Here is an 11,349-nt window from a genome sequence, read left to right as displayed (position 1 = left end):
TACAAATAGTGTTTATTGGCTACAGAAAATAAATGTCAAAAGCAAATCTACTTGTATGGTTGACAATAACAGTTATATCTTAGATGATATGACATTGATATGAAAAGCATCATGCTATTATCTATTATTTTAATAAAAAATCCCTCCACCAGCAAATACATGTATTCTTCCATTTACTGTATAGTTTCGGTAATATATTCATTCATTCATTCATCTTCTACCGCTTATCCGAACTACCTCGGGTCACGGGGAGCCTGTGCCTATCTCAGGCGTCATCGGGCATCAAGGCAGGATACACCCTGGACGGAGTGCCAACCCATCCCTGGGCACACACACACACTCTCGGTAATATATTAGTATCTAAAATTGATTACCTATAGTATAAACCAGTTACCTATAATAGAGTTAAGTACACGCTATAGCTAATAAATGGTATATATTATTGTGCTATAAATATCATTTGTTCTTCCTGAAGAAGGATCCAACTGGTGGAAAATTAGCTGTTGATAGAGAAAGAGAGAGGGAGAGAAACATATCAGACATTGTTCTTTTTAATTTCTGGCATATTCTTCTTTAAGATGTAAACTACCTACCTGTAAACTACCTGTAAACCGTTCATGTAATATATGCTACATATAACTGAATCTGTCACGTGTCAATCTTTTTCTACAGTTCTGAGAAACAACCTGCCATCTCAACACAATGATGAATTATTGTTATATTATATATTAATGAAGGTGTTTCTGACTCACCCCCAGTGACAAATGAAATTACGCTTCTCTTTGCAGTCTCGGTTCACCCAGGAGTTAGTTGTTATGTTGAACGCTCCACACCGGTATGGTTGAGCTGGACATGCTGGCAAAGAATCCAGTGTCCCTACAGAGTCTCCACTCAGCCAGAACCATTGTGCGTCCATGAAACGCAGTCCGGCCCACACACCCTCTGTCTGGGATAAAGTGAGCTCCAAATTTGCCTGGTGCATTTGTGTCGCATTGGGTAGAGAGGCCAACGTAGTGTACTTAGTGGCACAGTACTGAAGAGCTTCTTCCCATGTCTTAGATTCTTCCACCAAAATCAAATATCTGTAGCAGTAGAAATTAAAATCGCTGCTACAATAAGTATTAGTCAAGTATCCGTTTTGCAGAGCAACGCAGTATTTTAGCCAACCTAAGTTTCCAACCAAAGGCCAACCTGATTTCCAATTTAAGTAAAAAAGTGATTGTCCATCAGACCAAGTCCATTGGTAATTGTTCTCTTTGTTCCACCCAATCCAGCCTGGGTCAGTTTTAATGTTACTGATTTTTTCGATTTCAGCAAGTCTCTGGTGTTCTTCAACAGTAGTCACAGTAGCCAGATCTTTGAAGTAATATCTGCAATACCTTTGAGCAGTTAACCAATAGACACCTTGATTAAGTTCTTGGTAACTATATTCTCTTATCATACCAACAGACAACCCACAAGTGGCCACCAGGAACAAAACGCAAAAGAAAGAATTCATCTCTGCTATGAAGTGTCTGAGCTCTGGAGATCTTTCACTCGTCTGTGCCAACTGAGTGCGCATCATTCATTCAGACTCTGTTTCATACAGACAGGATTACAATAACATGCAAAAACAAAGTAAACAATACACCTCACAGTCGGAAGAAACTTGTAACAATAATGACAAATACGCAAATGTTGGACGCTGACAGTGTTGGATAGATTTACTCTCTCATTTCATTGATCTGAATTTAATTTTAAGAAAGGCTTTTCGTAGACGAGAATTTATTACACTTATTAATTACAATTGTATTAAATAAACACATTTAATGAAGATTCGTGATGAAAATGTGGTAAATATACTAAAATGTACATGTAAATGTATTTAACTAAAGTATATGTACTAATCTCAAATACTAGAAAGCACAGTTTCACGATTCTATTTTAAAGAAATGTTTTTAATACAGAACTGATTGGATTGAATGAAATCATACTATTAATGCAACAGAACTTTGACAAATTTGTTATTTATTAGCTGTTTATTAGCTGTCATTTGTAATAGAGGAATACGGTTATATGAGGAAGGGTATTACATATCATTTCTATTGCCTTCTTTTCATGTTTGAGACAATCATTTTATTTCAAAGGTATTTCCCTTACTTTAAATTTCCATTATGTTGTTTTTTTCCAGGTCTCTGAAGACACAATGCTTTGTGATCCAGGTTAGGTAAGGACAGATGTAAAAGATGTGCAAATGCTAGATTAACACTCACCAAGCCCAAGAGCTACAGCCATTAAAATAATTCTGATAGAGAAATGCTCTAAACCCACTTTTAGTGGCTCCTTAAGACTCCTAAAGCCTGAACTACACTCAGAGCTCCTTGTGTAGAATATTAATAAACACTCTCTGACTAATTATACTGGAGAATTTGCCAAGCAGTGTCGTGATACAAGTTTTTATTAGAAGTGTATTTTAAAATCAAGTTCAATCAGATATTGGAATTGATTAATTTCTGATCAGAACGTTGCAAGTTCAAATCCCAGGTCCACCAAGATGCCACCATTGGGCCCCTGAGCAAGGCCTTTAACCTTCAATTGCTCACTTGTATAGAATGTAATCGAATGTAAGTCGACCTGGAAAAGGGCGTCTGCCAAATAACGTAAATGGAAACTCTTTCAAACATATTTTACAGCCAGTCAAATGATGGAAACAAGCGACTCGCTCCCGGCAGGAATGCCTATGAAGGCCATTTGACCTGATCCAGAATGCAAAATGTGTTTTCACTGCTCTAACACACCCAATACAAATCAGGAATAGCTTTTAATTGGCTGCACCATTTTGGTGTGGGTTTTGAAGCAAGTCATTTTATTATTATTACACGATTATATACACTAACTTTTTTAAGTATTGAAAAACATTTTGTAGCATTTGTAGAATTGAACACTGGATTTATTCTGGATTTCTAATGTTTTACATTATACGTCTAAGAATTGGGTTTACCACCTAAAAAGCTGGTTAACATATTTAGCTGAAAATATCAGGAAATGAATGTTGGCCTTGTTGTTCCAATAGTTTTGAATTAAATATGTGATAGAACCAAATTTCACCCCATTTGAATATGGAAGATATATATCAGATATGTACGTGTGTATCCTCATAGTTTTTAGCCGATTTTTTTGTCTTGCCACAAATTCTAAAGTGGACTTAATTCTGGGTTTTGACTGATTCATTCTATCACAGTCAGGTGCTTTGTTTTGAGGTGTATCATTGGCAGTTTGTCATCCAGTTCGAAGGTTGGAACGGGTTTTATATTTACATTTGTCATTCATCAGATGTCCTTATCAAGAATCATTTACATTGATCTCATTTTATACAACTGAGCAGTTGAGGGTTAAGACACTTGCTCAAGGACCCAGCAGCCGCAGCTGAACTCAAACTTTCTATCAGAAGGACAATATTTTAATCAGAGCTCCTTGTATTCAAAACAGGTTTTAATTTTAGGATCTCACTGTATTTGGATGTTTCTCTCATTTTCAACCTTGACCAGTTCATGCTGAGCATTCCAACAGCATGATGGTACCACCACGATTGTTTCTCGTGAGTTTGTTGTTCTGGTTCTTGTTTGAGTGATAACGTTAATTATTTATTGATTATTTGTTAATTATTTAGTGATTAACGCTTATTATTAATCACTCCCTGATGTTTACATTATCTTCCATGAAGATTATGAAGGGGGGAAAAAATCATCAGCTTTTGGCAAAACCTACGATTTTGCCCTCAGCATGCATAACTTTAAATTTTTAAAACAAATCAATGCACTAAACTCTTTAATGTTTTCATAACTTACAATGAACTTCCCCTTCCAAGCTCACATACACACGTCTTTATATTCTTTTCCCTTTTGCAAGCCTCTGAGTGTTTTTTTTTAAACAAGAGAATTGTACGAGATAAAATTCATTCATTCATCTTCTACCGCTTATCCGAACCACCTCGGGTCACAGGGAGCCTGTGCCTATCTCAGGAGTCATCGGGCATCAAGGCAGGATACACCCTGGACGGAGTGCCAACCCATCGCAGGGCACACACACACACTCTCATTCACTCACGCAATCACACACTAGGGACAATTTTCCAGAGATGCCAATCAACCTACCATGCATGTCTTTGGACCGGGGGAGGAAACCGGAGTACCTGGAGGAAACCCCCGAGGCACGGGGAGAACATGCAAACTCCACACACACAAGGTGGAGGCGGGAATCGAACCCCCAACCCTGGAGGTGTGAGGTGAACGTGCTAACCACTAAGCCACCGTGACCCCCCCTGAGATAAAATTGAATGTTTGAATTTGGAACATCCAAAAGCTATGATAAAAATGAGTGACACAGACGGAAAATACAATACAGAATATTAGTGTATTGGCATTCAAGGCAACACGAGTGTTACTTAGTGAGTCAGACACTACAATGGAGCAACACTGCTACATTTTTTTATCTAAATGTTTTATTTCACTGTAAATACAAATCTCATTTTATTTACAATTTTAAATGCACATTAACTGGGTAATATCTACAACTATTATAACTATAGTTAAATAATTATAACTTTTCTCTAACAAAAGTAAAAGTTTTAAAGTTTCTATCGGACGGTGTCCGTTTAGCCGAACGTGATGAGGTAAAGAAAAAGACATTTAAAAACAGAGTCGATTGAATTGATTGGATTCTTTTATTTGACATCACTGGATCGTTAGTAACATGAAGAGAACCATTACCACATTTCACTCACCTCCGTTCATGCATCCCAAACAAACCAGCATAAGTAGCATACTGACTGCTGATAAACAGGTCTAAATTTTAGCTGCTTACAACCTCAGCTCAAATGTCCCTATCTAGAAAAATGAGCCAGCGATCCTGATCTGTGTCAACACAAACACAAAGTTGACTTCCCTGCACCACAGTAGGCTGGAACAGAAGACTGGATTGATTTCTATGAGCGTCTAAAACCTAATAATTATAACAAACGTTCTTAAAATAATAATAAATACTGCATTTCCAGTTGTGTGGACATAACAGCTTTATGGACAAACTAACAGATATAGAAAAAAAAAACAGCTACCAAATGTTTACATCCATATAGAGAAGAACAACAAAACAGTCGTGTCGCCATGATTGATTTAGTTCCATGCCTTTATCTGTTCAGTACAGCAGCACTACGTAGTGGCGATCTGATATATCGTTTAGTAGCAGTATCACGGCCGGGCTCATTATTGAAGGCTGCAGTACCACTTAGTAATTACTGATCAGATTTCCATTCAGCATTACAGCCTTCTTTACTGCAGTTCATGCAGAATAGGCAAAAATAAAATGATAAAATAATAATAATAATAATAATAATAATAATAATAATAATAATAATAATAATAATACACAGCTAGTCCGACTTCCTGCTTCACACAAACGCAAACACACAAATTAAATGCACACAGTGCCAGTGACAGTGAGACCTGGAGAAAGGGAACAAAAACAGTATCCTATGGTACTGACTTCCAGCTTCATACCTATACATATGCATTCATTTCATGGGAACAAATTATGTAAAAAAAATAAAGACAAACAAAAAAAAACAAAACAAAAACCTTAAAAAATGTATGAACACAAAAATAGCAAAAATTAACACGTATTTATGCTGCAGTCTGCTCAGTGGCTCCGTTTTTCTCTATCTCCATCACACTGTCAGTCTCTTTCTTTGCCTGTTCAGCTTCCTTCTGCAAGAAAATGAGGTAATAGTGCAGACAAAACAAGTCTTTAGTACAAGACATTTATCTAAAATATTGATTATATTAATAAAAGTGTCATGTAGTGATGCCATCCCTGACATGAAAGCTTTCAAACATTTGACCACTTAAGACAGGCCATGAATTACCATACTGGTTTTGTTTATTGGATAAAAAGCCAACCCATTTTTATTCGATTTTTTCTATCCAATGTAGAGAACAAGGGGCACAGTGGCTTAGTGGTTAGCACGTTCGCCTCACACCTCCAGGGTTGGGAGTTCGATTCCCACCTCCGCCTTGTGTGTGTGGAGTTTGCATGTTCTCCCCGTGCCTCGGGGGTTTCCTCCGGGTACTCCGGTTTTCTCCCCCGGTCCAAAGACATGCATGGTAGGTTGATCGGCATCTCTGGAAAATTGTCCGTAGTGTGTGAGTGCGTGAGTGAATGAGAGTGAGTGTGTGTGCCCTGTGATGGGTTGGCACTCCGTCCATGGTGTATCCTGCCTTGATGGCCGATGACGCCCGAGATAGGCACAGGCTCCCCGTGACCCGAGGTAGTTCGGATAAGTGGTAGAAAATGAGTGAGTGTAGAGAACAAGAAAATTTCAAAAGGGTGGCTTTTATTCATGCTGCTGCTTTAATTGACATTTTAACATTGACGGTTTTAACATTGACATGGAGGATAAAAACAAAGAAAGAAAGCGAAGAAAGGCTTACGATAAGGTAAGAAGTAGGACGTGTTAATATAGGATCAGCTTTCCAGCGCTGGAGAGAACTGAAGGAGCAGGAAGTTGGTCACATATTCACAGATTGGAGTTTCCTGAGTCAATAACTCCTGAGCTAAACGCTGTTACTACACAAATAACACCTCTTTTCTATCGTAGTAATGTAGAGACGCAGCTACAACCGTGTTTTGTGTAGTAACAGTGTTTATCTCAGGAGTTATTGACTCGGGAAACTCCAATCTGTGAATATGTGACCAACTTTACTTAAGACGCCGAGGTGCTTTTTTCCTTCTCGATAGGTGAGTAACGTTGGTTTTGTTTTGTTACACAGAACTAATATATGCCTTTGTCCTTTACATGATTATGCTTGTGTGTCATTTTTGCTTGTTTGTTTATCTGCAATCATATTGTTCTTCCCTTCAGCTATGATAAAGACACATTTCTTTCCATTAGTTGCCTGGGTTACGTATGTATGTGTGGGCGGAGCTATCAATACAGGGGTGGGACCCATTTGGGTTAGGTGGGTGTTTGATTTGGTGATTTTATGTCAACATTTGCTTTCAAACATCGGAGACCCCACCTTTAAGATCTAATATAAACTCTCCATGCTTACTTTAGCATCCCTCTCGGCAAACTTCTGAAACATGTTGGCGTAGAGGCGTTTGTCCTTTTCGTGCTGCTCCTTGAGGTGTTTCTGGCACTGTAGCACTTGGCTCTTTGCTGCCTTGTTAGACGGGTACAACTGTACCACACGCTGGAAGTCTCCTCTCGCCCGATCAAACTCCTTCATCGCAAACAGCGCTTCTCCTCGCCTGAACAAAGCTTTTTCGTTGTTTGCATCCAGTTCCAGTGCCTATAAACACAACACCAAAAACCAGTTACAAACCAGCTGAGAAAAATACAAACATTTAAAAAAATATATTTTTTATATATATATATATATATTACACACACACACAAAATTCTTTTGAGTGAAAAAACTATTTTGACAAGAATAATAACACAGATTTTAAGGTGTCCAAAAGCAACGGTTTTGTTCAAAAAACATAACAGGCTTTTTTTTTATATTCGAGCTTCTATTACTACAATTGCATTCTTATATTTATGTGAAAACTGCTGAATCATTGTCCCTGATCAATCCCTTATAATCAGGTCCCTGAAATAATACTATAGAACTTTACTGTAGACAATTTACAGCCTTGTGCATGTGATTTTTATGAGCCAGGATATAAATCCCAAATATTTCCCTGAAATAAATAACCTTTATCCCCAAATGATTTAAACAAAGTTTTGAGATAAAATGATGATGAATTCACAGCTTTGTCATTTATAGCTGTGATGGCAATTACAATGTATCACAAACAAACAGATTAGCAGTGATTAAAGGTTATGGACCTTGTCACAGTTCTCAAGGCTGGGGCTGGGATCCTGTAGTTTTAGGTAGCACATGGCCAGGTTGAGGTGAGCTGCCAATCTCAGGGCTTTGGCTTTCTCTTCGTCTTCACCTTCCAGGCTGGACTCGTGCTCCAGCCAGGACACAATGCGCTTATACTGCACCACAGCCTGCTTATATTTGCCATCCTACAACATAATCAGAAAAGGTTAACATGCAGCATGGAATTTAACTGTACATTTGGTGTAAAAAAAAAACAAACAAACAAAAATCCACACAAATGTTGTGTGTGGTTCATACTTTGAAGTACTGAGTTCCTTTCTCTTTGATGATAAGGCTCTGTTCCAGTTTCTCACTGGTGTTCATCTCCCAGGATTCTTTAGCCTAGATAAAAGAAATGAAGGCAGATAAAGAAAAGCAGAAAAAACATTGCATGCACCTTCACACTCAAATAGTTCTGAAAGTCTTTGGAAATGTAATAAATATAATTCAGTGCAATTGAGTTAAAGGCAAACAAGATTATATTTTTATCAGATCGTATAATGATAAGCAGCAACATAAGCAACTGGCATTCCCAGAAACCAGATAATGACAGTTTTACACATCTGTAAATGTTCCCTGATGTGCATTCCGCTAATTTAAAAAGCCACACGCTCATTGAATATCACACCATGCTGCTATTATTTAGTGCCTTTCCTTATGCAGCACTTAGTGTTCCTGGGATAAGATCTGTCTCCACCTCATCTCTGACCACAATACACTCTTAACGAGAATGAATGAATAAAGATAAATGAGATGAAGCTACTCCCCGTGGCCACATTCGAATTTCATGCTATAAATGGATGCTAGACAACTGACTGAGCAGGAAAAATCTGTTCTCCTGTGGTTGGGTGAAAAACAGCTAGCCAACCATCTTTTTCCTCAACTAAGCAATTACTGGAAAAAGGAATAATTAGCCAAACAGACAAAACGTACTGATAGCATTTTTTATTTTTTTTTTACTAACACGTTAGAATGTGTATTGAGGTAACGTTTTTCCATAAAAGCTCCAGTAGTAAAACAATATTTTGTATTTATTTTTTTAAGTATTTTATCATATTAGATTTATACACAATTATGAACAGCTCATAAAAATATAGAGGGGAGGAAAAAAAAAAACTTCAGAGACACAATGTGTCTTTTGTACACATGTGAATGTTCAAGCACTCTCACCTTCTCGAATTTTGTCAGTGTGATTTTGTATTCCAGTGTTGCCCCCGGTGGAATGTTAAATTTGGGTTTGCCCACATTGCCAAAGCCGTATCTGAAAGTACATAATAAAATTGCCGAATCAGCAAAAAAGGACAGCAAACTTGGTTAATGGTGGATAAACAACCGGACTATCCTCGGCGTGGAGTTAATGGGTGATTGATTGATTTGAATGAATTGATTTTACAGTGAACATGAATGAAAAAGTGTAATTACTTTGGTTTGATGGTGAACAGGGACATCTCGCCCTCTTCCATAGCCTGCAGCGCTTTCTCCACTCCGAGTGGGAGGTCAAGACTCTCCCCGTCTCCCACCTCAAACTTCAGATCCCGATCGTCAAACACGCGTCCCTCGTGCGTTCCTTCCACATGCACTACGCGATAGAGAGAACGACGTTAACAAAATGCCTCTACTTCTGTAGGCTTAAATGCAATCTGCTCTCATCCGGTCACAACAAGACGAGACAAAAATATGATTCTTTTTCGATAATTATGAATGAACTGAGTGGCACTAGTGCTTCTGTGTCAATGTTCAAATACAGTTAAATAATTGAATAGAGAAATTACAGAGCCCTGCTTTTTTTACCTTCAACAGATGCACCCTCGTTTGGTTTAGAGTAACCCTCTCCTTTAGTGATGATTCTACGAACAATACCACCATCTTCATCCTCTGTGATGTCCTCACCATGAAAATCAAACAACTCAACCTGCCATGAAAATACAGAAATAAAAAGCACTTTAAGCAAAAATAAGCAACTTTTTCTACACACACACAAAAAAATAAGCACTAATGAAAACGATACCTGGAACACTAGGGTGGTGTTGGGTGGAATTTTGGGTGGGCTTCCAGCAGACCCGTATGCATACTCGGGTTTGCAAATCAATTGACAGATTTCACCAATGCGCATTGTTGCCACACCGATATCCCATGCTTTAATCACCTGACCTGCAGGACATTCAGTTCAAACATACACAATTAAATACTGCCCTATTTATATATTAAACAAAATTTAAATACACATATTTTGATATATTTAGAGTTAAATATATGGGATCAGTATATAGGCTAGATTTATTTTAATGTAAAAGTATCCCTACCCTACCCCTGAGATAAAGACAGCTGTCCTTATAATTATTGCCTTATTATCGTCTATTATTATCATCTATTATTTCTAATTTGTGAGACAGTATCGAGTCTTTTCCTGCCTAACATGACACTGATGTTTAACCTGTATCTGTTTTAGTGCTCCGATTTAGGCTCGAAATCCTCCCTTTTTCTGATTATGCACATCTCAATATGAAATATAGGACGCTTTAAAGAACTATAGTTTTCAGACAGAGGAGAAGCTGAAGGAACTTTGTATTTTTAATCTTATTAGCTTTGTAAAAATAAAAATAAAGTGCTAGTTCTAGCTATATCATGTCAACCTGAAAAGACAAACTACAAAAATGCAGATTTTACTAAAAAACAAACTATTGTTTCACTTTTTTTATGCAAATCATCTAACCCACCTTTTCCTAACTCGAATGAGAATTTCTCTCCTCGGTCACGGCTGGAGTCGAACTGCGTGCCATCCAAAAGAGTGCCGACGTAGTGCACAAACACTTTGTCACCTGTCATAGGTGTCTCTGTACCCGTGCCCTCTTTTTTCACCAGCTACAAGCAGACAACAAAATAGTGTTATAAAAGCACCATGCATTTTTAATGCGTGTCCATTTAAATCATTAAACCAAAATAAGTCCATAATTACATAGAGTTTAAAGGTGCATTATATAAAATATGTCTAACAGTTTGGGGAGTTGTGCACGGTCACAAATCCACAGGATCTACAGTAATCTGCAGAACGGTCTTGAACCGATGAGAATAAAACTCCATGTGTCACGTGTATTTTATTTAAAACACGCATACGTTATAAATAAAATACACGTGACACATAGAGATTTGTGCATTTTTCCAGCCACTGTATATTTAATCTCTTTTCATATTTACATGGGTTCCCTTGTGCAGTAACGTGTCTTTAAAATCCCACACGATTCCCATCACAACACAATAAATGTTTCCGGCCCGGAAATCTGATTTCCTTAAAGGTTTCCTAAGCAATTTAATATAAACACATTTTCTAAGGTCGAGATGTATTCCAAAAAAAAAGGACCACGTTCTACATATCAGGTTATTCGTACAAACAAAACAAGCATTTTATTTAAGTTATTTTAAAAACAATTTAATCTGTTACAGT

The 11,349-nt window shown here is 37.6% G+C and overlaps 2 protein-coding genes across 2 annotated transcripts in view; both read right to left on the bottom strand.

The window, feature by feature from the left end:
- Positions 1 to 252: 252 nt before the first annotated feature.
- LOC132851747 (lithostathine-1-beta-like) lies at positions 253 to 1,574 on the bottom strand. The gene is made up of 2 exons (XM_060878739.1): positions 753 to 1,574; positions 253 to 500 (listed from the first exon to the last, which is right to left on the bottom strand). Exons 1-2 carry the CDS (start codon positions 1,562 to 1,564, stop codon positions 497 to 499), a joined length of 816 nt encoding a protein of 271 aa, XP_060734722.1. The 5' UTR covers positions 1,565 to 1,574; the 3' UTR covers positions 253 to 496.
- Positions 1,575 to 4,679: 3,105 nt separating this feature from the next.
- The window catches only part of fkbp4 (FKBP prolyl isomerase 4), a 7,470-nt gene continuing 800 nt past the window's right edge, over positions 4,680 to 11,349 (bottom strand). Inside the window, exons 2-10 of the mRNA XM_060878863.1 lie at positions 10,625 to 10,769; positions 9,916 to 10,058; positions 9,699 to 9,819; positions 9,330 to 9,486; positions 9,078 to 9,168; positions 8,166 to 8,249; positions 7,868 to 8,053; positions 7,086 to 7,325; positions 4,680 to 5,741 (exon numbers count right to left, since the gene is read on the bottom strand). Coding sequence (XP_060734846.1) covers positions 5,658 to 5,741; positions 7,086 to 7,325; positions 7,868 to 8,053; positions 8,166 to 8,249; positions 9,078 to 9,168; positions 9,330 to 9,486; positions 9,699 to 9,819; positions 9,916 to 10,058; positions 10,625 to 10,769 — 1,251 coding nt within the window. The 3' untranslated portion in view covers positions 4,680 to 5,657. The remainder of the gene's footprint in view (positions 5,742 to 7,085; positions 7,326 to 7,867; positions 8,054 to 8,165; positions 8,250 to 9,077; positions 9,169 to 9,329; positions 9,487 to 9,698; positions 9,820 to 9,915; positions 10,059 to 10,624; positions 10,770 to 11,349) is intronic.

Source organism: Tachysurus vachellii, chromosome 9, assembly GCF_030014155.1.
Source record: "Tachysurus vachellii isolate PV-2020 chromosome 9, HZAU_Pvac_v1, whole genome shotgun sequence".
NCBI classification, from domain to species: Eukaryota; Metazoa; Chordata; class Actinopteri; order Siluriformes; family Bagridae; genus Tachysurus; species Tachysurus vachellii.
The sequence above is the reverse complement of the archived record's forward strand: the minus strand, read 5'-3'. Positions and strand labels throughout refer to the sequence as shown.